This window comes from Talpa occidentalis, unplaced genomic scaffold, assembly GCF_014898055.3.
Source record: "Talpa occidentalis isolate TD23 unplaced genomic scaffold, MPIMG_talOcc4v2.1 talOcc4.5, whole genome shotgun sequence".
NCBI lineage: Eukaryota > Metazoa > Chordata > Mammalia > Eulipotyphla > Talpidae > Talpa > Talpa occidentalis.
The window spans coordinates 127,019,845-127,044,766 of NW_023604861.1; the positions used below are offsets into that span (position 1 = coordinate 127,019,845).

At 36.3% G+C, this 24,922-nt stretch overlaps 1 protein-coding gene across 4 annotated transcripts in view; it reads right to left on the reverse strand.

Moving 5' to 3' along the window:
* Nucleotides 1-24,922, reverse strand: part of NCOA1 (nuclear receptor coactivator 1) — a 221,075-nt gene that overhangs the window by 70,161 nt on the left and 125,992 nt on the right. For all 4 annotated transcript variants that reach the window (XM_054701299.1, XM_054701298.1, XM_054701301.1 and 1 more), the window contains exons 4-8: nt 20,152-20,257; nt 13,023-13,189; nt 9,601-9,698; nt 2,628-2,805; nt 562-741 (exon numbers count right to left, since the gene is read on the reverse strand). In XM_054701299.1, the coding sequence (XP_054557274.1) occupies nt 562-741; nt 2,628-2,805; nt 9,601-9,698; nt 13,023-13,189; nt 20,152-20,240 (712 nt within the window). In that variant the 5' untranslated portion in view covers nt 20,241-20,257. The remainder of the gene's footprint in view (nt 1-561; nt 742-2,627; nt 2,806-9,600; nt 9,699-13,022; nt 13,190-20,151; nt 20,258-24,922) is intronic.

Consider the following 24,922-nt stretch of genomic DNA (forward strand, 5'->3'; position numbering starts at 1 on the left):
TTCTCCGGTCCTTACTCCAGTTTCCAATTTGTGGCATTTTAAACTCAGTTCAGTCTAAGCTCACACGGAAAACTCGTCCATTGTCATGTACCTAATTCCATGTTATACTATGTTCATATTAGAGCTTCAGCTGTGTTTATATCTGTTCACGAGCTTTCTCCTTATAAATTACCTTGAATGGCCTCAAAAATGCAAACTCTATTTTCCAGTGTTCCCTACACTCTAAACTTGAAACCTTCTAAAAATCAGAACTGTTCAACAGCCTGCTGTATCTGGTACATTTCCAACTGGCAGCAGTTAGTTACATCTCTTATTTCTAGGCAGAAAGTTGGTTTGAATTTGACATTTGATTGGGAATGCCAGCTTAAAACTGAAAATTTGGGGACATTTAAGAGGGGTGATTCTACATGTTAGCAAGTTTTTTCTTAAGCATTAATAAATACACAGCCACTATGACACAAACATGTGCTATCCGAAGAAAGCAACTTATAGTCAATTAGCTCTCTGTTCTGAAAGCCATGGAAAAAGTAATCAAACACCTTAAAATCACCCTTTGTTTACCTTCTCCATCCTCTTGAATTGATTTTGGCTGTGACACAGTGAAACACTGCATTACTTCATACCGCTGGCAAGCTTCTTGGTTCTCGGTGCCTGGTTCATCAGGAGGGTGAATTAGCATCCTACAGTTAAAAGTATGGCTATTTCGTCGGGTTGCCTCTTGAGGCCAAGGAACTCCATTTACTATGGAAGAAAATTCATTATAATGCTGTGAATAAAGGGAAAAGTACACTCTGAAGATAGACACGACATTCTCTAAGTCATCTGCTTAACTAGATACGCAGATTAAAAGACAGACTGACCTCTTCAGGTCTGGCATTATCTTTCTTAGCAAATCTAAATGTCTAACAATTAGAAAACCGTGAAATTTTCCAGAAACTGTATAGGATCTCCACCTTCAAAGATAAGACATAACTTAATAGTCTTCATAAGCAGTTAAAGGCAAAAGTTTTAAATTAATAGCTTACTAATTCTTTTGCTCAGAATTTTATGCCAGCTAATTAATGAGTTTTTCTGTTTGTTTCCAGGTAAATTCTGGCAATGAATGAAATAATTGAAAACCATAGGTTCCTTGTTAAGCAGTGGTTTTAACCTGGCAGTCATGGATTCTTAAGGAAGGGCCTTTGTGTGCAAGTGTATTTTTTCAAGAAGAGGATTAAGTTTCTGAAATGAGTCTGTGACTCAAAAAATATTTAGAATAGGGACTAATCTTGGTTTCTTAAAACCATTTCTTTTCTTGCACTTCATTAGTACAGTTTATATGCTACAACACTTCGGATATAGTGGGTAATCAATAAGTTGTTACATAAAAATGACTTGTTAAAATGGAAAGGTCATCTGATTCAGTACAAGAAAATTGAGTTTAATTATAGAAAAGATGTCAATTCATTTCAAGTGAGAATCACAGTGTGGCTGGTGGGTCATGATTTTCCAGTTGCAATGTTATATTTAAACCATAGTGGCAGTCAGTGGGTTTTCAAGCCTATTCTCTCACCATTGCCAAATGTTTTTCTTACTTTATCCTCTCCAATGACCCTTCTTCTCTTTTACTATCTCATTACTTTATAAATTTAATAGGAAATCACAGAAACAAACTTATATTGGAATAGGAGCCTTGGTTCTGATATGAACTAGTTGTGAGGTTGGGGTTAATTAACTAATCTTTGCCTCATCAAAATAAAAGAATCTACTACATTACCTCTAAAGTCATTTATACACTAAAATTATATAACAAAACACACAAGACCCTTTGATAATTTAAATATTAGACTAGTGACTTAACTGAAATAATCAGACTCTCAAGTTACTATAAAATATATACTACTCATTTCAAAGATAAACTAGGCTTCCATCCCAGCAAGGGAACAATATGAAAATTAAAGAGCTATGGATAATACTTTACCTGCATCTCTGGTTTAGTTACATAGGATTTCTAGCCAAGGCCCTCACCCCAATTTTGGAGCACAAGTAGGCAGAGCAGGTAGATGATCAAGGGAAGGAAATAGAGGCTGGTGTCAGACCCCTTTGATCCTCTCAGCTAAGTTTCTTTGGCCGTCAACAACCTGGCCAACCATATTTGGAACTCCTGAATTGAGACCCCTTATATCCCAAATTATTAATTTTAATACGTGTGTAATATGACAGGATATTCCTCCCTTCCATCATCCCTCCTGCCTTTCCATCCTTCTACCCTTCTTCCCTTTTTTCCCCTTTGGTCAGAGTGGTGTGTAGGATATACATCTGTCTCTTTTGTGGAATTGATAACAATTGAAAACAAAGAGAATTTCAAGCAAAAGCTTCTTGTGCTAAGCAACTAACTACTCTGCCTCCCACTACTGTCACTTGTCCATGGCACAATCTAGAGAAAGAAAATAATTCTCCATCAGCTATTTGATGACATTTCCCTTTCATAATCACACCTGAAGCTTAAACTACATTTTAAAATGTTTAACTATATTACATATTAACACATATTAAAAGAATGTTATGCATAAGACATATAATAATGTTATTATATTATCTAAAAACAAGCTACATAGTGTTCTTTTAAAGAATGATTTTCTTTATACCTAGTGATTTTGGTAGCAAGTTTTTCACAAATTCTGCATGATCCCCTACATGCAGTATGCTGTAGACACTGGTATTCATTAATTCCTCTTGATTGTAACCCAAGTAGCTGGTCACATTTTCTGACACAAATACAATTCTCCCTTCACAGTTCACAACAAAGAAAAATCCATCCAAAGCCTGCAAAGCCAAAAACGAAAAGAAAAAGGATTCTGAGGTTAGGAGGCTAAAAAGTAAAAGAAAAATAAACATTATTTTTCCATTTTAAAGGAGATCAGAAATAATGTCAAGTTAGTGAAAGGGGAGAGGGATACTGAATACAATTAATACTGCATCTTCACTGTGGATGGGACAGGGTTTTTAAATCTCTGTTTACTCAGGTAGGCATGAATGCATATGTCAGCCGTCTACCTTAGAAGTTTCATGGCAGCAGATACAAGTGACTGGCCCATTCTTTTAATCAAAACCTGCTAAAACTCTGATGGAGGATTTTTTGAGCAGGTAAAAAGTTCAAATTGTGTAGGTTAAGATATGGTTGCTGCCGTCAAGGAACTTGCAGTACAATGGGGAAGAGACATAGACATAAAACAAACAACAATGACAAAACACCAATGATAAATGCAGTACCAGAGACATACACAGAATATTCTTCGCTCACAAAGAAGGACATTTAATTCAGGATCAAGGTGGGTTAGAGATCCTAACCTTAGTTATAAAAAGCATAATCGAAGAGGGGAGGAGGCCTGAGGGAAGAACATTCTAGGCAGAGGAGAGAACATGACATTCACTGCAACACACTGCAGTTAACCTGTTACAAAATGTTAACAGCAGTAAAAAGGCTTTTTTAAAATTTTACAAAATTTTGTTACAAGATACAAAATGACCCTAAAAATTCTTTGCATCACACACAGGTTTGCTGGTTGTCTGTGGCAAAACACTAAACGGAGCCATTTAACAATGCTGATAGATTATTTTTATTTGAAAAAAGACAAGTATGTGAAATTTGCCAACGTTTTCTACGATGACAAATGGGAATGATGATGTCATTCCCAGCAGAAATTTTCCAAAAGGTAAACACAATTTTGAGGGTAAAGATGAAATCTTAATAATGAATGAAAAGTAAACTTTTTAAAAGACACATGCTATAGAAACAGCATTCGAAAATGGATGTTTTGAAATGCTATTGTAGTTACAGTTTTGTTGCTGAAAATGATATAAATCACTGTAAAAATTACCTTCTCAGTTTAAATATTCAGAAATAGAACATTTTACCTGCTCAAAAAATCCTCTATCAGAGTTTTAGCAGGTTTTAAACCCATATGAGAAAGGTGAAAATATATTTTTTTCATTAGTCTCTAAGAATCACTGTTTGAGATCAAGGAAGATGGAACCGTAATGAGAACAACCACATAGTTTTAAAATGAGAATTATGACTTAGTAAACTCATCTAATGATACATCTTTCCATTTGCATTTTGTGAAGTGTCCTTTTCAGTTAAGATGCTTATTTAAACCAAATATTAAAATAAACTAAACTTTGTGCTACATCTTCAAATCACTGCATCACAAAACACTCAATGAAGATTTTAAAAAATAATGAAGCACAACCACAATGCTCTCATTAAAAATACTGCTAATCTTTTTTTAAATAAGAACAAATATAAGAGGCCTCCCCAGTGGCACAGCGGTTGAGCGCTGGGTTGCGAAGCTGCCCGCAGCCTCTGCAGCGCTAGTTCAATTCCCGGCTGCTCCCCGGCCACCGGAGGAGGGTCCCACATGGCGAGCAGACCTCTCCTGCTTCTCAGTACATGCAAAGGGGAGCGGGATGTGATTAATAATCTAAAAACTTCAACACTAAATAAACCCTGTGCTAAACTGGTTAGGCTGAAGTGAGCATAGGGAAGTAAACTCTCATATCTAACTAGTTTTCTTTTTAAAGTTAATTTAGCCATAAATTTCAAAGCAGGAGATCAGTGTATCTTTATACACTTGCCATGTGACTTATATGAAAACAGGGAAAACTAAAACATACCTATCAATTTGTAAAGTAGATCTAATTTTTTAAAAATATTTCTAGCTATTAAAATATTTACCAGTGTAAATACAATTTAACTTATTTTTTCTTTTGGTCTCTCAAAAGAGTTTAATAAACAACAATTTGGGTATAAGTAAGGTTCAGAACCAAAAACAGGTTGACATGAAAGATAGGCAACTACAACCTGGCTGTTCATGGTCAACTATTTCCAAGGGCCACACCACCTTGCTAGCTTCTTCAGCACTCCCACCTCCTTTTTTTCATCTGGTTTTCAAGGAATCCTTCTTGGAGCCATACCCTCTGCCTCCCTAGTGGTCCTATCTACCTCCAAAGTCACAGCCAATCTCTCCTTGCTTTCTTCACTTTCTGAATCTGTGTATCTCTAGAAGTTACTTGTCTGCAGCACATTGGGAGAGATGGACCCACTCCTGAGAACATCTCTGTCCAATCTGAAGACTGGCCAGTGGTAGGCCTAGAGCTGGTGTGCAGACCCTTAGCACCCACAAGCCCAGGGATTCACCTGAATTACCTGGGGTAATTTCTAAGGCATTTGAGAAATTCAAAGATTTCCTCCCTACTCCCCTATTCAGTGCAGTGGACCTGGAACTGCTGCAGTCTCCTGTTTCCACAGACTTACTGGGGCTTCTCCAAGTTCTCCTCCCATTGACTGCACCTGAGCTCACTGCCAGCCTGGGAAGTTATTCTAGTAACTGGCTTTTGAATATTCAACCAGGCGACTGGTCAGTCTTATAGGGAATGTAGAACTTTCATCAGGTCTCTGCTTGGCCTAGTTATGTGGACTCATCTTTCCTCTGTGAAGTCTGGGGCATCATATTTCTTTTGAGCTTCCTCCAAAAAGGCTGGCTGGGAAAATAGGTCAGCAAAGGCTTGGCCACAGAGATATCCTGCTGAACCTACTCCTGATATGTAGATCATTTGTCTTTTTGCTGGAAATGCCCATATATATATTTTAAAGTTATACATGAAATATACACTTATAAAAAATTTAAAGTATGAAAATGCAGACAATAGTAGATGTACAAAATCTCACTCCCAAGAGATTGGTAACACTTCAGGGAATTTTTTTGGAGACTATTACTATGAATATGATAGCAACTCTGATTTCTAAAGGTATGTCTGACTAATCTACTAATACTTGTTCTGATTCTACAAGTTTCCCTCATATGTTGTGCATAAATTTAACTTCCAATTTAAATTGCTCCTAGGAGGGAATCTTCCTGTTTCTTCAAGTCTTGACAGCTGGTTTCACACCCAGCTGCACAAGGAGATGATAACAAATGCCTATTCATTAAAAGCAACATAATCAGTCAGACGGGTTTCTCTCTACACAGGATATCACCCTTTGAAGAGAACCACCTTAGGTCTCAGAGCAGGTAATTCACACTAACCAAGGCTTCTCACAGCCCTGGTTTTAAATGACTATACAAGCTACACTGAGTGCCACCTAAGTGTTAGCCACTGGACAAAGTTCTAGGAATAAATCACACAATTCTCAACAATTTTATAGCTTCCAAAGTAGACAAGTATATAGTTATAACAAGGTATATTAGACAAACTAACACAAATGGAAGAATGGATATTTGTTATCAGTAAGGTTTTCTGGGAAGAGGGCACACTACACCTGAGTCAAGATTTGAAGGACACAAATCAGTAATTCAAGGTAGGCAAAGGGTGGAAAGGAAATTCGAAACTGTTCAGAGGATTTAAAAAAAAAAAACAACCCTTGTATACATCTGTCTTATTTGTATTACATTTAACAGTAGACTTTTTTCGAAAAAGCTTCAAGGAAAAACAAAACAATAGGACTATTTCCTAAAGGCAATGGGGATTATTTTGAAAGCAACATTTTTAAGCAGGAGAGTGACATGATCTGCTTTTACAAAGATCCTTCTGGCAGTGGGTGTGGCATGCAGACTGGAAGCAGACCAGTTGCAATGCATTGTGATACTCTAGCTAAAATAAGACCCTGAATTAAGGCATTGGAAGTGACAAAAAAGAATGTGATAGGCAGAGGAAACACACTGTTGTGAACTCTAGCAGCTGTGGAGACTAGTGTTTGTGATTCTTTAGGAAGGTAAGTGCCTGTCTCTGAGTAAGGATGGGGGGGCAGGGAGGTGTGGAAATCTAATGTTATGTTTTTTTTTTACTTTTTTTAAACAGGAGGCAAAGGGATGGATTGTAAATTCAATTTTAGAATGGTGTATTTGTTATGACTGAGGAACATTCAGAGGGAGATAGGCAAAAGGTTCCGAAATGGAAGCTCTAACAGAGATTTAGACTTGCAATTTACAGGTACATGTTGTATCATCTGTTTCTTTATTTGTTTTTAACTACAATCATCTTTTCCCCTCCCAAAGAATACTGTGATTGCCTTTGGGGGGCTCCTTCTTCTATATTAAATAAAGCTTTGTGGCATTCTTAATCAGGCCATAGTGAGACTCTTTCCCTAAACGTGAGCCTTGATGAGAATTACAAGAAGACTGGCCATGTTCATTCTAGCAGCAGGGCACTGCCCAGATAGTTCTTTCTAAGAGACCATACAGTGCATGCTTTAGCCTCCTTAAGATGCCTTGATGCCATCTTATTTCCAAGCACGGTTTCTGTAATATCCAAATGGCATTCCAGTAAATTCATATTTGCTGACTTTAGTTAGAATTCACGCCTGCTTCTTAAAATCAGAGACCCTCTATATGATATTTTCAACACACATGAATACACTGCACAGTCACAGTTACAGATAAAACTGCCTAAGATGTGCACAGAAGAGAAAAAAGGGGGAGGGGAACCAAGTTCTGAATCCTGGGGGGTGCTAACATTTAAGAGCAAATAAAGAAAGAGAAATCTGAGAAAGAGGCTAAGGAGTAGCCGTAGAGGAGCTGGTTTTATTAAGAAAGGCAGGGGAAGAGATTTAAGGGAGAGAGTGGATGGTGGGAACTCCATCCACTGTGTGCCAAGAGCCACACATCAATGTAGGGAATGGTAGGCAAGGAGCCAGGTAAGAAGGCCAAATGGACATGCCAGGGAGACTTCAGTGACTAAAACAAAATTTTCCTGGGGAGCAGTGGAAAATATGAGTGTTAGAATCAGATAATGTAAAGCTTGGAGTTGGGGGCAGAGAATTTAGGCTGCAGAGAGCAATGGAGAACGAGGAATTTAAAACAATAGCTGAATTGATGACTACTTACTACGTGCCACCAACAAGTATTTGTTCAATAAATAAACTCGAATACCATCTCTCTAAATGTTAGGAAGTTACCTCTAATATCCTCATTCTCAACTAATTGCTTACCTGTATTTTTTGTTTAAGAAGGGACTGGAGAAAACTGTATGGTGAGAATTTAAAAAGGAAGAGGAGAAAACTGTATGGTAGGTATATGGTGAGAATTTATCTTATGGTAGACGTTTGGTTACTTCTGTAGATGTGTAAATCTCCCATCTTAGCAAGTCCCTCTAGACAAAGGCTGTCAAACAGAACTTTCTGCAATGTCAATGTTCTATGTCTGTGTTGTCTGATATAGTAGTCATTAATCATGTGTGGGTGCTGAGCATTTTAAATGTGACTTATGAGACTGCATCACTGATTTTTAAATTTTATTTAACTTTGAATAGTCAAATGTGGCTACTGGCTGCCTTACTGAACACTTCATTCAGCTCTAGACTGTAGTCTAGATGATATTCTCTGTCTCCAGTAGTTGCTATATTCAGTTTGTGGATAATCTACTTGTTCTTATTGATCTGTGTGCTTTCTGAAGAATGTAATGAGGATGTAATGATGAAATGAGGAGCAAAGTGATAACTGTTTTCCTACAAAATCCCTAGAAATCTCAAGAACTTCTATACCTTATACTTCTTCAGTGTTTCAAATGACCAAAAATGCAAAAAATACATTTAATAAATATTTGATGAACTGAAAGAAGACATGTGGCTAAGAGTGCAATTTCTATCCAGCTTCAACAGGAAATATCTTTATTTTACAATTCTACAAAATATCTGTTCCCCTAATAAAAATCACCAAAACCAATACTCTAGCAAAGTGCTTGCTCAATATGGAGGAGAAATAAAGAATTTACACTCTGAGAGGAAAGCTGCGAATAGAATGTATTTTATATACACACATACATATATGAATATATACATATATGTATATACTATACACACATATAAGTAACACACACAAACACAAAACATTAGGCCTAGAGACAGAAAGGCATATACTGTGGGGAATGAGTATGTATGTATGTACATACATGTACAAATATATACATATTTTTGAACATTCATGTAGGAGAGAGGGCATTTAGATGATGGGGCTTGGACAAAACTTCTGTGATGAGAAAAGAGAGAGTGAATGTTAGATGGGAAAACTGAGTAAAAATTATACAGTAATACAAAGAAAGTCAAGTTTAAAAGTTTTTCACTTTAAAAAGAGGGCTGATAAAATAGTAAGGTTGTTAAAATAGTCAGTTCTCTTACAGAATATATATAAACAATTTAAAAAATCCTCAGAAAAATTTCAGGAAAATATCTACTTCAAAAAAAGTGGGACATCCCTCACTCAAAAGTAAAATTCTACAGTAGGGACACAGATAGTAATCAATAACTAGCTAAAAAATTCTAATGTTTTATTTTCCCAGCCATCCCAGAAATAAATGGCAAAGTCATACAGTAGGCTTCAGTTTTCACCTTACTATTTAGAATGCTTTGATGAAAACTTCTTATGTTCATTACTTACATTTAATTCTGAAATAGTAACATGTGTCAAAATAGTTTCAATAATAAAATAATTATTAAAAGTTCTTTAAAACTTTAGTTTGTTTTATAATTTATTAATTGGCTGTAAGATATAAAAGAAAAAGAAAAAACCAAATTGGCTAGAATATAGCTCTTGATCACACTTCCTGAGTAGATGAGAATAGTTACCTCCAAAAGAAGAGGTCCCAAGGATTCCTTTTCTATCACTCCTTGACTACTCGAGGAGATGTCTGATTTTTGTACTTCATCATCAGTTGTTGATTTCTCTGTAATAAAAAAACAAAAAGTGACACATCCAAAAAGAGCTCATTCCTACAAAGATTCACCTGACTTCGGATTCAGAAAACACTTATTATCTAGGCACTTTTACATTTAATTTCAATTTTACTCATCTTATGGATGATAAAATTGAGGGTCACGAAAGTTAAATAATGAGCCCCAAATCACATAACTAATAAATGGCAGCAGGAGGATTTGACCTATGAAGTCCAGCATCCCAACAATGAAAAAAAAGGTATAAATTATAACTTGTTAAAAAGCAAAAAAAACAAAAAAGGTTTTTAAGAAATGGATAAACAGAAAAGAATTACTCCAGTGTCTCCATTTCCTTTTCTGACCTGATCAACTGCCACTGAACGGAGAATGAAGATATGATTTTTATGAACCTGAATGAACTAACCTTTCACATTCATGTCATGATGATGTGATTGATAAAACTGTAAATGCTAAGTGATCTGGAATTCTTTTGTGCAGTGATGTTGAAAATCTATCCATCATCTTACAGCAACATCAACCTTAAAGTTTCCAGTCTGTCAAACTAACTTAGTTCACAAAAAAAAACCAAATATGGTATTATAGTTCTGCCACCATTCCTCTTCTGTCCCTTTTCAGAAGCAACAGGTATTTTGAGGTGAATACAACCATTTCTAAGTGTGTGTGTGTGTGTCTGTGTGTGTGTGTGTGTGTGAGAGAGAGATTCATGCTTTAGCCTTTCATTTTATTAATAACCCCACAGGTTAGGTATAAATTCCATTTCATCAAAAAGGGCACCAAATCTTCTAAGTCACATGAGGTGTCAACTGACACAGCAACTGTACTACCCTAGATTCAGGAGCCAGTGGCCCTAATCATTGGGTGCCACAATTGCCACTGACCACCGCATATATTTACCCAATCTCGGGGACCTCCATTCTAAGTACACATATCTGTTGTAAATGGCCTCAACTGTGAGTTTTCCTCATAGCCAGAGGCATTTTACAGGCAGTGGCACCAAATTGATTTGAAGACCAATAGCCAAGACCAGTGAAAGGGGCTATGAGAGGTGAGGGACTCTTTTCGGGGGGAGGGGGATCTTACATTGTGTTGAGTAATTCAATCCTAAACTGCTGAGGGCCTCCCTGGTGACGCAGCCATTGAACGTTGGGCTGCGAAGCTGTCCACAGCCTCTGCAGCGCCAGTTGGATCCCCAGCCATCTGGCGAGGGTCCCATATGGTGCGCAGACCTCTCCTGCCACGCCCACTGTTCCCCTTAGCAGTGTACTTCAGTCCTTCTGCCTGTTCTGCTCCCTGCTCTGGCTCTGGTGAATTCTCTCACCCTCCTGCGTTTCTGACTGTAGCCAGTGCTTGTATAAATAAACAAATAAATCTTTAAAACAAACAAACCAAAAAAAAAAAAAAAAAAACCTGCTGAGTGTCTGCTTGTTCCAAGGCTACTGAGGCACTCAGGCACAGGCACTTTTTGTCCTGTGGAGTCCCCTGGCCTGGTCCACAGAGGTCCCAGGATTTTCTGGGAATCCCAGGAAAGCAGATGCTGGAGTTCTTGGGAGGCTAGGTAATTAACAATCTACTTTCTGTCTGTATGGATTTACCTGTTCTAGATATTTTAGATAAATAGAATCATACACATGAATCTTTGTGACTCTTGCTTAGCATGTTTCCACGGTTCATCCATGTTGAAACATTTATTGATACTTTTTCATTGCTGAATAATATTTCTTTGTATAGCTATACCTTATTTTATTTATACACTGATCTGTACATAGACATATGGATTGTTTCTACTTTTGGCTATTTATTCAGCCACTTATGAATCATGATGTTAGGCATATTTGTATAAAAGTTTTTGTATGGACATATGTTTTCCTTTCCTCTTGAGCAGATATGCAGCAGTGGTCATATGCTATCTCTATGCTTAACCTTTTGAAAAACTACTTGGCTGTTTTCCAAAGTAGCTGTACAATTTACATTCCTACCAGTGGTATATGAAGGTTCCAAATTCTTACATACTTATCAACACTTATTATTATTTGTCTGTTTTAATTATAGCCTTCTGAGTGGGCATAAAGAGGTACCATTGTGGTTTTGATTTGCATTTTTCTGGTGGTTAAAATACTGAACATCTTTTTATGTGCTACTGACTATAAGTCTTCTTTGGAGTAATGTCTATTCTAGGGCTTTGTCTATGCTTTAATTGGGTTATTTATCTTTTTATTATTATGAAAGGAATGTCTCATTTAATTATAAAATATACTTCCACCATCATTTTGTGTGTTTATAACATTAAGACAGTTTTTCTTTTTTAAACAAGTTCCTCCCCGCTTCTCCAAATAAACCATCAGGTCTAAGTAGATTAAATAACTATGTGTGAAAAGCAAAACATGTAAAATTTTAGCTGCTATGCAACTAGATTTTGGCTAATAGGATGTGAAGAGAATTTCTGGGTCTTGCCCTTAAGAGGAAAGAAGCATGACTTCCTATTTGCTTTTTTCCCCTTCTTGTTGGCTGAGACATGGACAGGGCAATCACACTTGACCATGTGGATAATGGCCGTACCGTAGGAATGTTATAGCAAGAAAGATGGTCCTCTGATACATGCCTAGACTATCTTGTTAAAGCCACTGTACATTGGGTCCCTTGTTATACTACCTTCGCCTGTATCCTAATAATATATTTCATATTTCTCAATAGCATGTGTATTTGTTTTAACCTGATTATGTCCATTCTGGACACAATCTATTGGCATGCTATCATGAAAGCCAATAATTTAACTTATATGCATCAACTGCCTACACTCACATTTCTGTCCTTCCATCCTCCCAAAGTAGTTACAACAATTTTCAGAGCACCCTCTCTTTAATGTTACAATTATATCGCCACATAAACATAGTTCTCAAATGATTCAAGGTGTGTATTCCAAGCTACACTTCTTATATTTTATGTTTTAGTATTTCTGTGTAGTTTAACTCATCCCTAAACTCTTCTTCTCAATCTCATCATTCATCTGATACTCCCCTATGTTCCAGCTTTTCCATGGAAACATTCCTCAGGGAATCCTCTATCTACACACAAGTTGAAGTTATGATTCCTGACTCAACCCCCTATGATACTAGCTACCATAATTTCCCAAGGCAATCAGCTTTCAAGTTAACTTAATAGCCACTTTATTGTAATAAGAAGGCTCTCAGCTTCACTTTCTAAAATGAAACAAAACAAAAATGTTTTCTGAATAAAATTACAAAGTCCAAGGCAATTTTCTAAAAATAATAAAACCATTATTGCCAATGTCTTAACCATTTGGTTTGGTTTTTTACCTTGTTCCATTCTCTTCATTAGCTGTATCTGATCTACTGTTTTCTTCAAAATCTTGCATTTGTCTGGTTTTACACTCAAGCTGTCAATGTCACTGATGTTGGCAGACAATAACTCAGCTAGCTCTTCTAAATATTTGTTTTCTTGCTCCCTGCGCCTCTTTTCAGTGCTGTTATACAAAATAAATCCAGTTAGTATACATTTCTACCACCATTTTTCCTTCTTTGAACAAGTATTTCATGTTTACACTTTAAAGGGCTCCTTATTTTTATTCAGAATATAAGCCAGATTTAGAAAACAATTTGAAATTCATATATAAAAAGCAGGTAGGTACTATAAAAGTACAGAAAACAATACTGCTAAAACATAGAAAATGACTGCTATCACATTAATTTCCTCAAAGTTACATACACACTGAATATTCCAAATAATCAGTGAACAGTATATGTTACAAGGAACCAGGTACTATTTATATTAGTCAAATTTAGAATTATTTTATTTCTAAACAATAGCACTTTGAAATAGAAAATCTTAATACTCAAATGACTTTGCCATAAGTTAAGCCGGGCAGACTATACTAGAGTTCAATTGAGTTATGATAACAAAGGCCTTAATTCTTAAAATGATTAGAAAAATAGTTGTTCTTCATCAAAAAGAAAAATGTAATGATTCAAAAAGTAAAATAAAAAATTACAAATCATAATTAAAAAGGTATAAAGAAGAATGTCTCATGTATATGACTTTGTTCTAAAAAACAAAAAACAGCTACCTATTAGTACTCACAAATTAATAAATAAAATCAAACTCAGTTTATCTTCAAATAACAAGAAAAAAATAGTACAAATAGCACTTTACATTCATTCTATACATTTGAATAATGTTCATTTTTGTTTTCCAGACTTCACCCTTGCTTGTTTATTAGGCAAATTTGCTTTGCAAAACATACAAAGACAGTGAATTATCTATCACAAAATTGATATACGAAAGACTGGTCACATCACAAGTATCCTCCTGTTTTATAAGCAGCAATCAAAATCATTTAACTGCAATATGAAAGTGCTGATGGAAAGAGGGAAAGATCAATTGCCAAAAATCTCATAACTGGCAACAATTAAAGTACCATTTTCTTTTCTTAACAGAAAAAGACTATAAAAGCACACATTTACATTACAACATGATAAGCAGAAAGGACTAATTCAACTAAGCAAATGCACATACCTACATAAAACAAGACTACTGTCTGGCACACCCCAACATAAATCCAAATTTTAAAACTATAATGATCACACTTTCTGTCTTTATCTTTTTAATTTTTTACTTAGTAAAACTTTAAGTTGCAACTTCCACACCAAGTATACACAGCAGGATACAATGACAAATTTTACAATAAGTCACTGAAGACCAGGCATGAGGAAAATGAGTAACATACATTTGACATACACAAGGGTTTATACAACTCCAGCTCTGCAATCTGATAGTGTTTTTAAGAACAACTGATTTTTACCTTAAAGAAACTAGTTGATACTAGACTTAGCAGGTGTAGTCTAAAGTGTGATCTGAATCCTTGGGTCTAAATTTCAACTCAAATAAATTAGATTCATCTGGTGGGACGACCAAATCTGTTTATGACATTCAATTTTATATAAAACTGAAATGCTTGAAACCACCATAAATTAAAAGAAAAACCAATAGAATGGGCAGGATAATCAGAGAGGTAACAGGAAAAAGAAGCTAAAAGTAATGAACTAGGGAATCTAAAAAATGAATTAAGAATGAAACAGGAAAATCACCACAAAATGAAGTAATCAATAAACAAGGACAAAAAAATGAGAGCAAATATGTTAAAAAAAAAAAAAAAGCCAAAACTGAAGGAAGGGCAGAGATGACCAAACAAATTCTATCTTCATAGAAAAGAATATTTTCTTTATTATTTTGGGCCACCTACATTTCTCTTCTCATGAACCTGCTTTATTTCCATTTATATTGCATACATGCTAGTTAATGCTACTATGAGTTAACTTCTCATGTATCTTTTTTCCTTCAACTTACTACCTTTCTCTATGTGCCAGATAATGATGTATGTGCTATGTCCTAGGGACCCAGGAATAAATTAGATGTAGCTCCCAATTAGTGGGAAAACAAAGAAAAGGAAACAGATCATTACAACATGATGTGGCAACACAATAATGCTTCAGAAAGGTACAGCGATGGCACCAAAACCTAGAGAATGAGGTGGTTTCCTGAAGAAAAAGCAACTACCACCCTCCAGATTTTTCAAAGGTAAAAAGTGAGCATGATAAAAAGTCAAGTTAAAGAACCTATAAATAGTTCAGAATGGCTGAACAACAGGTTATAAGAAACAAAAGGACAGAGATGAGGTCCAGACCAGATCACAAGGATTCTTGCATGCCATGATAAAGAGCATAGTATATTACTTGTAAGTGCAAGTTCAACCTTCCTGTCATTTACTAGCAAGGTAACCCTTAACAAGTTACTTAATAGCAATGTAACTCCTCAAAGCTTTTATTTCTTTATCTGCAAAACAGGTATAATGACATTATTTTCTTCCTATGATTTTTGTAAGGAATAAAAAAGATGATACACGTAAAGTACTTGGCAGAGCTCCTGGCATATACTATTGGTTCAATGTATGTTATCATTATGATTATTATGTTATCTTTATGATTATTTTCAGGGAAAGGGGGAGAACAGAATAAGACTTTAAAAAGAAAAAAAGTGGCATGACCTGATTTGCAAGCTCCTTGAAGATAGAAAACATGTCTCTCACACTGCACTTAGAGCTTTATAATACCACACACTTGAGGCAGGCTGCATTAGGCTTTAAAAGCACTTGTTGAGTTGAATTGGATTTTCTAAACACACAAAAGGCACAGCTACCTGCCATTTTAAGATAGGTGTTTTAATCCTTATTCTCCTAGAAGAGTTGAAGAATGGAGAAGAGGTAACAGAAGGGGATACAAGACAGCTCACCCCACCAAACAAGTAGGGAACTCTCCTGGGAGGGCTCTTGGAAACAGTGCTGATAATATCCCAAGGTCTAATATGTTCTCTTTATGATTAGTGATTTCACAATCTGTTTGGGGGAGGGCAGTGTATGTAATACCAAAAACAAAAGAAACATTACAAGGTGGTATTAATGCACAAACTCAGTTTCAAAATGACAAATTCTCCTTTTTTTTTTTAAAAAAAGATTTATTTATTCATTTATACAAGCACTGGGTACAGTCAGAAGCGCGGGAGGGTGAGAGAATCCACCAGAGCCAAAGCGGGGAGCAGAGCAGGCAGAAGGACCGAAGTACACTGCTGAGGGGAGCAGCGGGCGGCAGGAGAGGTCTGCGTGCCATGTGGGACCCTCCTCCGGTCGCCGGGGAGTAGCAGGGGATCGAACAGGTGCTGTGGAGGCTGCAGGCAGCTTCGCAACCCAGCGCTCAACCGCTGCGCCACTGGGGAGGCCCCAAAATGACAAATTCTTAAGTTTACCTTATCAAAAATACCACTTTATTATAACTCAAGCCCATATGTACAAGCCTGAGGACGGTATTTTCAAAGTAAACATGGAAAGGTAATTATCTTTAAGACATCCAAGAAAAGAAAAAACAATAAACAAAGAGAATCTACAGAGAAGCCACTAAAACAAATAAGAAATTTAAGAACAATGGATGAAAATGAGATCAATACTCCAAATCACTCATTATTCCTATACATTAATAACTGCTAATTAGAAACACGACAAACAAAACAGTATCATTCCTAAAAGCAAGGAAACACACACACACCTCAATGGTACCCTAGAATATGCCTAACTAAAGATGGGCTAGACATTCATGACGAAAACAATAAACTATTACTGAAGAACAGTGAAGATTTAAGTGAGAACTACAGTTATCAATATCACTCTAGATATAAATAGTCTGTATCATAAAGATGTCAATTCTCCCCACTTTAATCTATAAAAGTAAATGAAATCAATCCAGATCTCAGCAGAATTTTTTTTCAGGGGAAACTTAAAAAGCTATGGTAAAATTTGTGTGGAAAAGAAGGCCGAGAACAAGTAAACTAATTTTGAAAAAACAAAACAAAAACAAAAACAAGGAAGAGTGACTGGCCCCATCAGATATTAAGGTGACTGTCATAGAAAATTAACAATCAGATCCCTATCTCTGCAGGAACTTGGTCTACCATAAAGATAATAGCACAAAAGCAGGGAAAGAATAAGGTCATAACTCCTGACTTTCTAACGGGAGGGCATAAAATTAGGTTTATGCCTAATACATAAACTTTATGCCATATACAAAAATAAATTCCAGAGTAATTAAAACCCTTGAAGTAGAGGGAAAAATTCTGAAGACCCCAAAAAGTTTGATACATGAAAATTAAGGTTGTAAGGTATGTCAACAAACATCATCAGTAGACTTAGACAGTCTGGAAGAAGATATCCCATCAAATACAAGCAAAAAAGGTTAGTAACTAGAAAATTAAAATTTACGCTGACAGCTAAAAATGGAAAAGGACAAACAATCCAGCAGGAAGAACATGGGCAAAAGACATAACTTCACAGAAGAAAAAAACACAATGGACATACAAATGAAACTGAGGATCAACAAATAGTTACAAAGAAAATGTACTTAAAACTATAACCCCATATATATTAGACAAAAATTAAAGTGAGGAGAGAATACTGTGGGCAAGGCAGTGAGAAAAGAGGAATTCTTGGGCCTCCCCAGTGGCGCAGCGGGTTGAGCACAGCGCTGTGAAGCTGTCTGCAGCCTCTGCAGTGGGTTCGATTCCTGGTGGCCAGGAAGATTCCCACAAAGTGCAGTAGACCTCTCCCGTCGCGCCTGCTGCTCCCCTCAGCAGTGCTTTCGGTCTGTCTGCCTGTTCTGCTAACCACTCTGTCTCTGGTGAATCCTCTCACCCTCCCATGCCTCTGGCCTGTAACCCAGCTCTTGTATAAATTTAAAAAAAATTTAAAAAAAAAGAGGAATTCTTAATGCTTGTCATCTGAGGAGCAATGCAGTAATTACCAAGTCAAACTAAAAGAGTGCACAAATCTAAAGACTCTTATAGACAAAATAGGGGGTGTGTATGAGAATTTTCACTGCAGGGCTGGCTGTGAAAAAATGTGTAATAAAAAGGTGGTTTATAGGGAATGCAGAGCTGCAGGAAAATGGATCTTTTAAATGCACTTAATCATGTAACACATGCAATATAATATTAATCAAAAGTTAATAGGGCTGAATAAATAATTTTGTATGTATATCTCATGTTCCATGGTAAAAATGTACATTCTAGAAATTACACACAATACTATAAAAATTATGTAAATTTAACAAATATTCCATATTGTTCATGGACACATACATGTATCTATATAAAACTGTTAAAACAGATTGGTGAAATTGCTGATAAATTATTTTTACTTTTCCTTAAATAAGACTATAAATATGATAAAATATTAACAATACAGCAAAATATTATCAATTACATATTGTGGGTAAACTAATTTCCTAGTCTGTTCTTTTATAAATTTAAAACATTTATCTAAAGAAAATTAAATGTAAAAGATAAAATTTTTATTTATTTTTAACTTTTCCTTTAAGTAGGACTGGTTTTATATACAGATATAAACATTAACTTTGAAAATACAAGTCTATGTTTTGTATCAGCATCCCTCCTCACACTGCACTCTTACTGGTGATGACAGCATTCAGGTTACCATCTCTTTATAACAGTCATCTGAGCTGATTAAGAGAAATTTCTTTCTTTAACCGTGTGCCCTATTACTTTCCAGTTAAAATCCTTCCCTATGTATGACTGGAATCCTGTATTCCAATGAAAAACAGTGTCTTCTATTGCTTTATTTGCCAACTCAGTGATTATCAGTGGGGGTCAAACTGCATTCCATGTCCCCACGGGACACTGAACAATGTTTGGAAACACTTTTGGTTATCACAACTGAATGACATTTTGGTTATCATAATTGATATAAAGATGCATCTAATGCATCTAATATGTAGATCTAATATGTAGAAGCCAGGGATACTGATAAGCATCCTGCAAGATACAGAATAGCTCCCCATAACAAAGACTGACCTGACCAGCAATGTCAATAGTGTGGAGGGGGAGAAACTTGGCTCTAGATCCTAGGAGATGAATGGAATAAAATCCCCACTCTGCTCTTTTGATGTGAATGAGGTTCCTTCTCTATTTGGCATTTGTTAGAATTTTTTAGCAATATATCTTTATTATGATGATGATTTTTTTTCAAAGGTGATAACTGAGTAGTTTCTGTAAGATTTACTTATTACATAGGTATTACAAGGTGTACAGGAAATCACAAGGATGACACTGTCCTCAGAACTGAGACACTGAGGGGAATGGGAGGAGGCGGTGAGAGACAGAGCAGCTGCAGGGAAAGGGTCTCTGATGGTAATGTTAGCTTTTTTCCAGCCTATTTAAGACGATCATATTCCTTTTAACACACAAATATTTAATTTTACAAATAATCTTTCCTTGAAATCTTGATATTATAACAACATATTTTTAGCTCCACTAATACCATAATGTTCTAATACAGCACTTAAAGATGCATAAGATTTACTTATTCATTTGACAAATATTTACTGTGTCTTTACTATATGTAAAATAAACACTGTACCAAGAACAAGGGATAAAATGGTGAGCAAGAACAGACAAGGCCCTTACCTAATAGCAGCTTAGAATGTAATAGAGAAGCCAGGGGATTCATGAAACAACCACACACACTAGTAAAAACCTGAAATAATGGATTGCAGCTATAAGAAATGTCTGAGGCAGGTAAACGAATTGGGAGATTTGACCTAACTGTTATGGAAGGAAGAGAAGGGTCCCTTTAAGGAAGCAATGACAGAGCTGGCTTTGGGAGAATGCATAGGTGTTGACTATGGGAAATCTGGCTGACTTGTGGAACAGCATGCTTAAAGACTCTGAGGAAGAAAGCGAACTTGGTGAGTTATGCAAGACACAGAGACTGCCAGCAAACTTGGAGTAAATGAAACGAAAGCTCTACAGTGGCAATGGAACTGATAAAGCAGCAGTACCAGAAATAGACTGAGAAAAGAGTGTTCCTACCTTGATGCCAGTGTGTCACATGGCGATCCTTTTCTCTTATGTGAGTCTGGGTTAGCAGGGTCGGATGAACTGTCCCCGAGGCCACTCATGTTGAAAAACTTCACACCTAAAAAAGAAAAGACAACAATAAGAAATCCACCCCGATGAACTTTCCAACCACAGGAGAGGAAGTTCTTTTATGTTTGAAACTATCCAAACACTGCTGTCTCAGAGTGAATAAACAATTACAGTCTTCATAAAAGCATCCACATCTATACAAAAGCACAGGAATCATCAGCTATTTATTGTTTCTATACTTTCTTTTCTATATCTGTAAAATAAAATTAATCACCCTTTATGAAATCATAGAGATAAGGAAGAAAATACTGTTAGACTAATTAAATAGACACTGAGGTTTTTTTCCCCAAAAGAAAAAATCAAATATATAAATGTAAAAACTGCGTATGTAACTGGGAGTCAGAGAAATTTTTTTTATATTTATAAATTTTAGACTCTACTCTTAAAACAATTTAAAACAACTTTTATTCATAAGGTTTGAGGCTTTATATTGATAGGAAAATAATATATATATATGATTAAAATTAATTTAATTTTAAATTACTGGTGGCGTAGGGGGTTAAGTCTCAACACTATGAAGCTATCTGCAGTTCACTCCCCGGCCAGGGAGATCTCCACATGGTGCGGCAGACCTCTACTGTCTCGCCCTTTGCTCCCCTCAGCAGTGATTTTAGTCAACTGCCTGTTCGGCTCCCCACTCTGTCTCTGGTGGATCCTCTCACTCCCACCCTTCCTTAGGGACTACGCCCCTGCTCTTGTATGCATAAATAAATAAAATGAATCTTTAAATAAAGTAATGGACTAGATTTGGATTTTGCATCGTACTTACCAACTTTGAATTCTATACCCCTAACCCTGTGTTTATTGTAGTCAGGTGACAAAGATCAAGTGTTTAGTCTATGTCAGCACCTTGGTTCAGATGCCAGAGAGCAGTCATTTCCCTAGCACACCAGTCAGGCTTTCCCTCACATGTTGTGCCTGTTCGTGACAGCAGCAAAGACTCCTCTGATCTGTCCCTATCAACCACTGTTCCCTGAGTCCCCACTGAAACTGACAATTCTGACTGGGCATTCATATGTAATTAAAGATAGTTATCTTCATCACTATCTTTAGGATTTTATTATCACCAAATAATATACCTTTCCATTCTTTTTTAATCTATCTACTCTTGTAAAAGGTGAAAAAATTCTTGTTAAATGAAAAAAATCTTTAACTTATCTCTAAAATTATCAATCACAGCACCACATGTTGACAGCAATGTTTTATAAAGATTATTATAAATGTTGAGATTCATGAGATCTCTCACGTGGCTTTCCTTAATAATCTGAGTAAATTCCTTTTCTCTAGGTCTAAAACTTACTCTATCTCTAGCCCTTTCTCAATACCAAAGATAGTCATATCTATTCCATTTTTTGGTATATAAATAACATCTATGATTCCAATCAATTTACTATTTCATGTAACCAAATAGGCATATTTTAAAAAATAAAATTTTACTGATTTACCATAGGTTTACAATAAACAGCAGCAATAACGTTCCTGGCCAAAGTTCATTTTCGAGATATTTCCTTGATGAAGAATCAGCTGGATGCCTCTATTAGAATATGGTGATGGAAAAATATGGATTTTGGGGTCAGAAATGTCTAGTTTTAGTCCTGGCTTAACCACTATCTGTCTGTACTTAGGAAAAATACACAATCATCTCAAACTTCTATCTTCATCTGTAACAGAAGATAATAACTATATCTACCTACCTTCAGATTTTTGTGAGGACTGAGTAAAACAGTGCATAAAAAGAGTGCACTGAAAGTTCCTAGAGAATGTTGGCTATTGTTATTATCTCTCTTTCAGAAAAACAGCTCTGTGAGGGGCCTCCCTGGTGGCGCAAGGGGTTAAGCGTCTGCACTATGAAGCTATCCACAGCCACTGCAGCATGTGTTCAATCCACGGTCAGGGAGGTGACCCACGAGGCACAGCAGACCTTTCCTGTCTCGCCCACTGCTCCCCTCGGCAGTGTATTTCAGCAGATCCACCTGTTCTGCTACCTTACTCTGTCTCTGGTGAATCCTCTCACCCCCTGCACGTCTGGCCTGTACCCCAGCTCATGTATGCATAAATAAATGAATCAAAATAAAAAGAGCTCTGTGAGATAATATTTGTTTAGCAGATAACTCATCTGGTATTTACTCATTGATAAATGGATACTTTTTCATTCCTTTATATGTGAGTGCTCAATGTGTGCTGCTGTTACTACTATTTCTACTAATACTGCTATTGCTACTGTTGCTACTGCTACTACTTACTACTTTACTGAACTGTTAGAACCAGCATTTGAAACTATTTCCTTCTGGAAATACTGTCATCCATTGGTTTCTGTGAGCACAAACTTCCTTCTTTCACGTAACAATACATCAAGCATCTCTCATATACACCAGGCACTGTGCTAGGAGTTGAACAAATTAGTGGACAGAAAAACATAAGTTCCTGCTCTCACAGAGTGGACGAAATAAACAAAATGCAAAATAGTAAATAAATTCTGAATTGTGATAAGTTATAAAGGAGGGCCTCCCCGGTGGCGTAATGGTTGAGCGCTGGGTTGCGAAGCTGCCTGCAGCCTCTGCAGCGCCAGTTCGATCCCCGGCTGCTCCCCGGCCACCGGAGGAGGGTCCCATATGGCGCGCAGACCCCTCCTGCCGCCCACTCCTCCCCTCAGCAGTGTACTGCGGCCCGCTGCTCCCCTCGCAGTATACTTCGTCACCCTGCCTGCTCTGCTCCCCGCTCTGGCTCTTCTCTCACCCTCCTGCGCTTCTGACTGTACCCAGTGCTTGTATAAATAAATAAATAAATCTTAAAAAAAAAAAAAAAAAAAAGAGCTCTAATGTGACCTGTCCAAAAAAAAAAAGTTATAAAGGAAAAGAACGAGGTTCAAAGAGAAAAACAAGGGCCTCCCTGGTGGCACAGCGGTTGAGCACTGGGCTGTGAAGCTGCCTGCAGCCTCTCGCAGACCTCTCCTGACTCACCCACCGCTCCCCTCAGCAGTGTGCTTCGTCAGTCTGCCTGTTCTGCTCCCTGCTCTGGCTCTGGTGAATTCTCTCACCCTCCCGCATTTCTGACTGTACCCAGTGCTTGTATAAATAAATAAGTAAATCTTTAAAAAAAAAAGAAAAACAATAGAAGAGACTTAATTTTAATTGGGAATCAACTGAGGCGTCTCTGAGATGGGGATGTTTAAGCCATGACCTAAGGGGCTAGTAGAATTAATATGGTTTTCTTCATATCTTATTATTAGTACTTCTGGTCCAATTCCCAATTAGAATTCTTCAATGTTCTAATGTCTTAAATCCTCTTTCCCCCCATACTGTAGGGGGAAATACCATACATTATTCTGGGGTAACATATCATCGTGGAACATGATTTCACAAAACATTGCCATACTCTTGAATCTTCCTTTCTAGTTCGGATCTCCTGATCTCAAAGCCATAATCCAACTCTTCACCAGATATCTTCATTTGATTGTCACACAGGCATTTCAAACTCAATTTTTCAAAATGGACTTAATATCTCCTCATATATTTTTTCTCTAAGCTGATACACTGGAATAACTCTAGCCACTTTGCTCCTACCTCACATACAAGCAAACAACGAGATTATTCATTTTTATTTCCTAAGCATTTCTAAAGTCCTTCCTCATAAAGTCCTCTCATCGTCTCTTGCTGGACTACTAAAATAGCTTACCAGATGGTATCCCTGAGCCACCAGAGTAGGCTATCAAAAATGTAAGTCTAATCATGTCACTCTCTTGTTTAAAATACCCTTCACTAAATCCTCATTGCTCACAGGCCAACATTCAACCACCTTAAACATAGTAAACAGTTTGCATCAGCTCTCACCTATTGTGTAGCTATTATAGAATTGAGTAACAAGAGTCTAAATAGATTATATATTATATATTACATATTTCATATATTACATATTTCATATATAATCAACATGTGAACAAATTTTATATGTTATATACTACATATAATCTCTATATACACATACAAGTCACTAATATCAATTTTAGTTTCATGATTATTTCCATTTGGATATCCCACTACTGTTCTTCAAACTCTACATGTTTAAAACACGACGGACTTTTAAATTCCAGATTTCTATTAACGACAAACGGATGGGTAAGCTGCATTGTAGATTAATGTCATCATTAAAAAAATTACTAAATCACTTGTTGGGGGGGTTGGGAAGGAAGGACCTATTATTGAAAAGACAAAGAAATTATAATTTATGGCAAACAACCTGCAAAACAAAGGCAGACATGCCAGACTTGAAACAATCACCACAACAAAAATATATTTTGTAAAGACCCAAACACAAAATATAAATAATTGGATAAGTGATATATTACTATAATTAATAAAACTACTACTCTTTTTTAACTTATGGAGATTCACAGACGTATAAATGAGGTTAACCAAATATCACAGAAGTAAAACAGCCATTCATTTTTATTTTGATAAAAAGTGTTTAACATTTTAAAATTTACTAATATAAAAAATGAAATTATACAATACATTTATAATAACAAAAAGTATCAACTCTAAACTTTTCAACAAAAATGTAAATAAGAAAATGATGACTAGGGAAGAAAATAAACATTAAGTCTTCAGAGTTTGCTAAAACCAAAAAAACAAGATTTGGCTTAATCTCAGGGAGC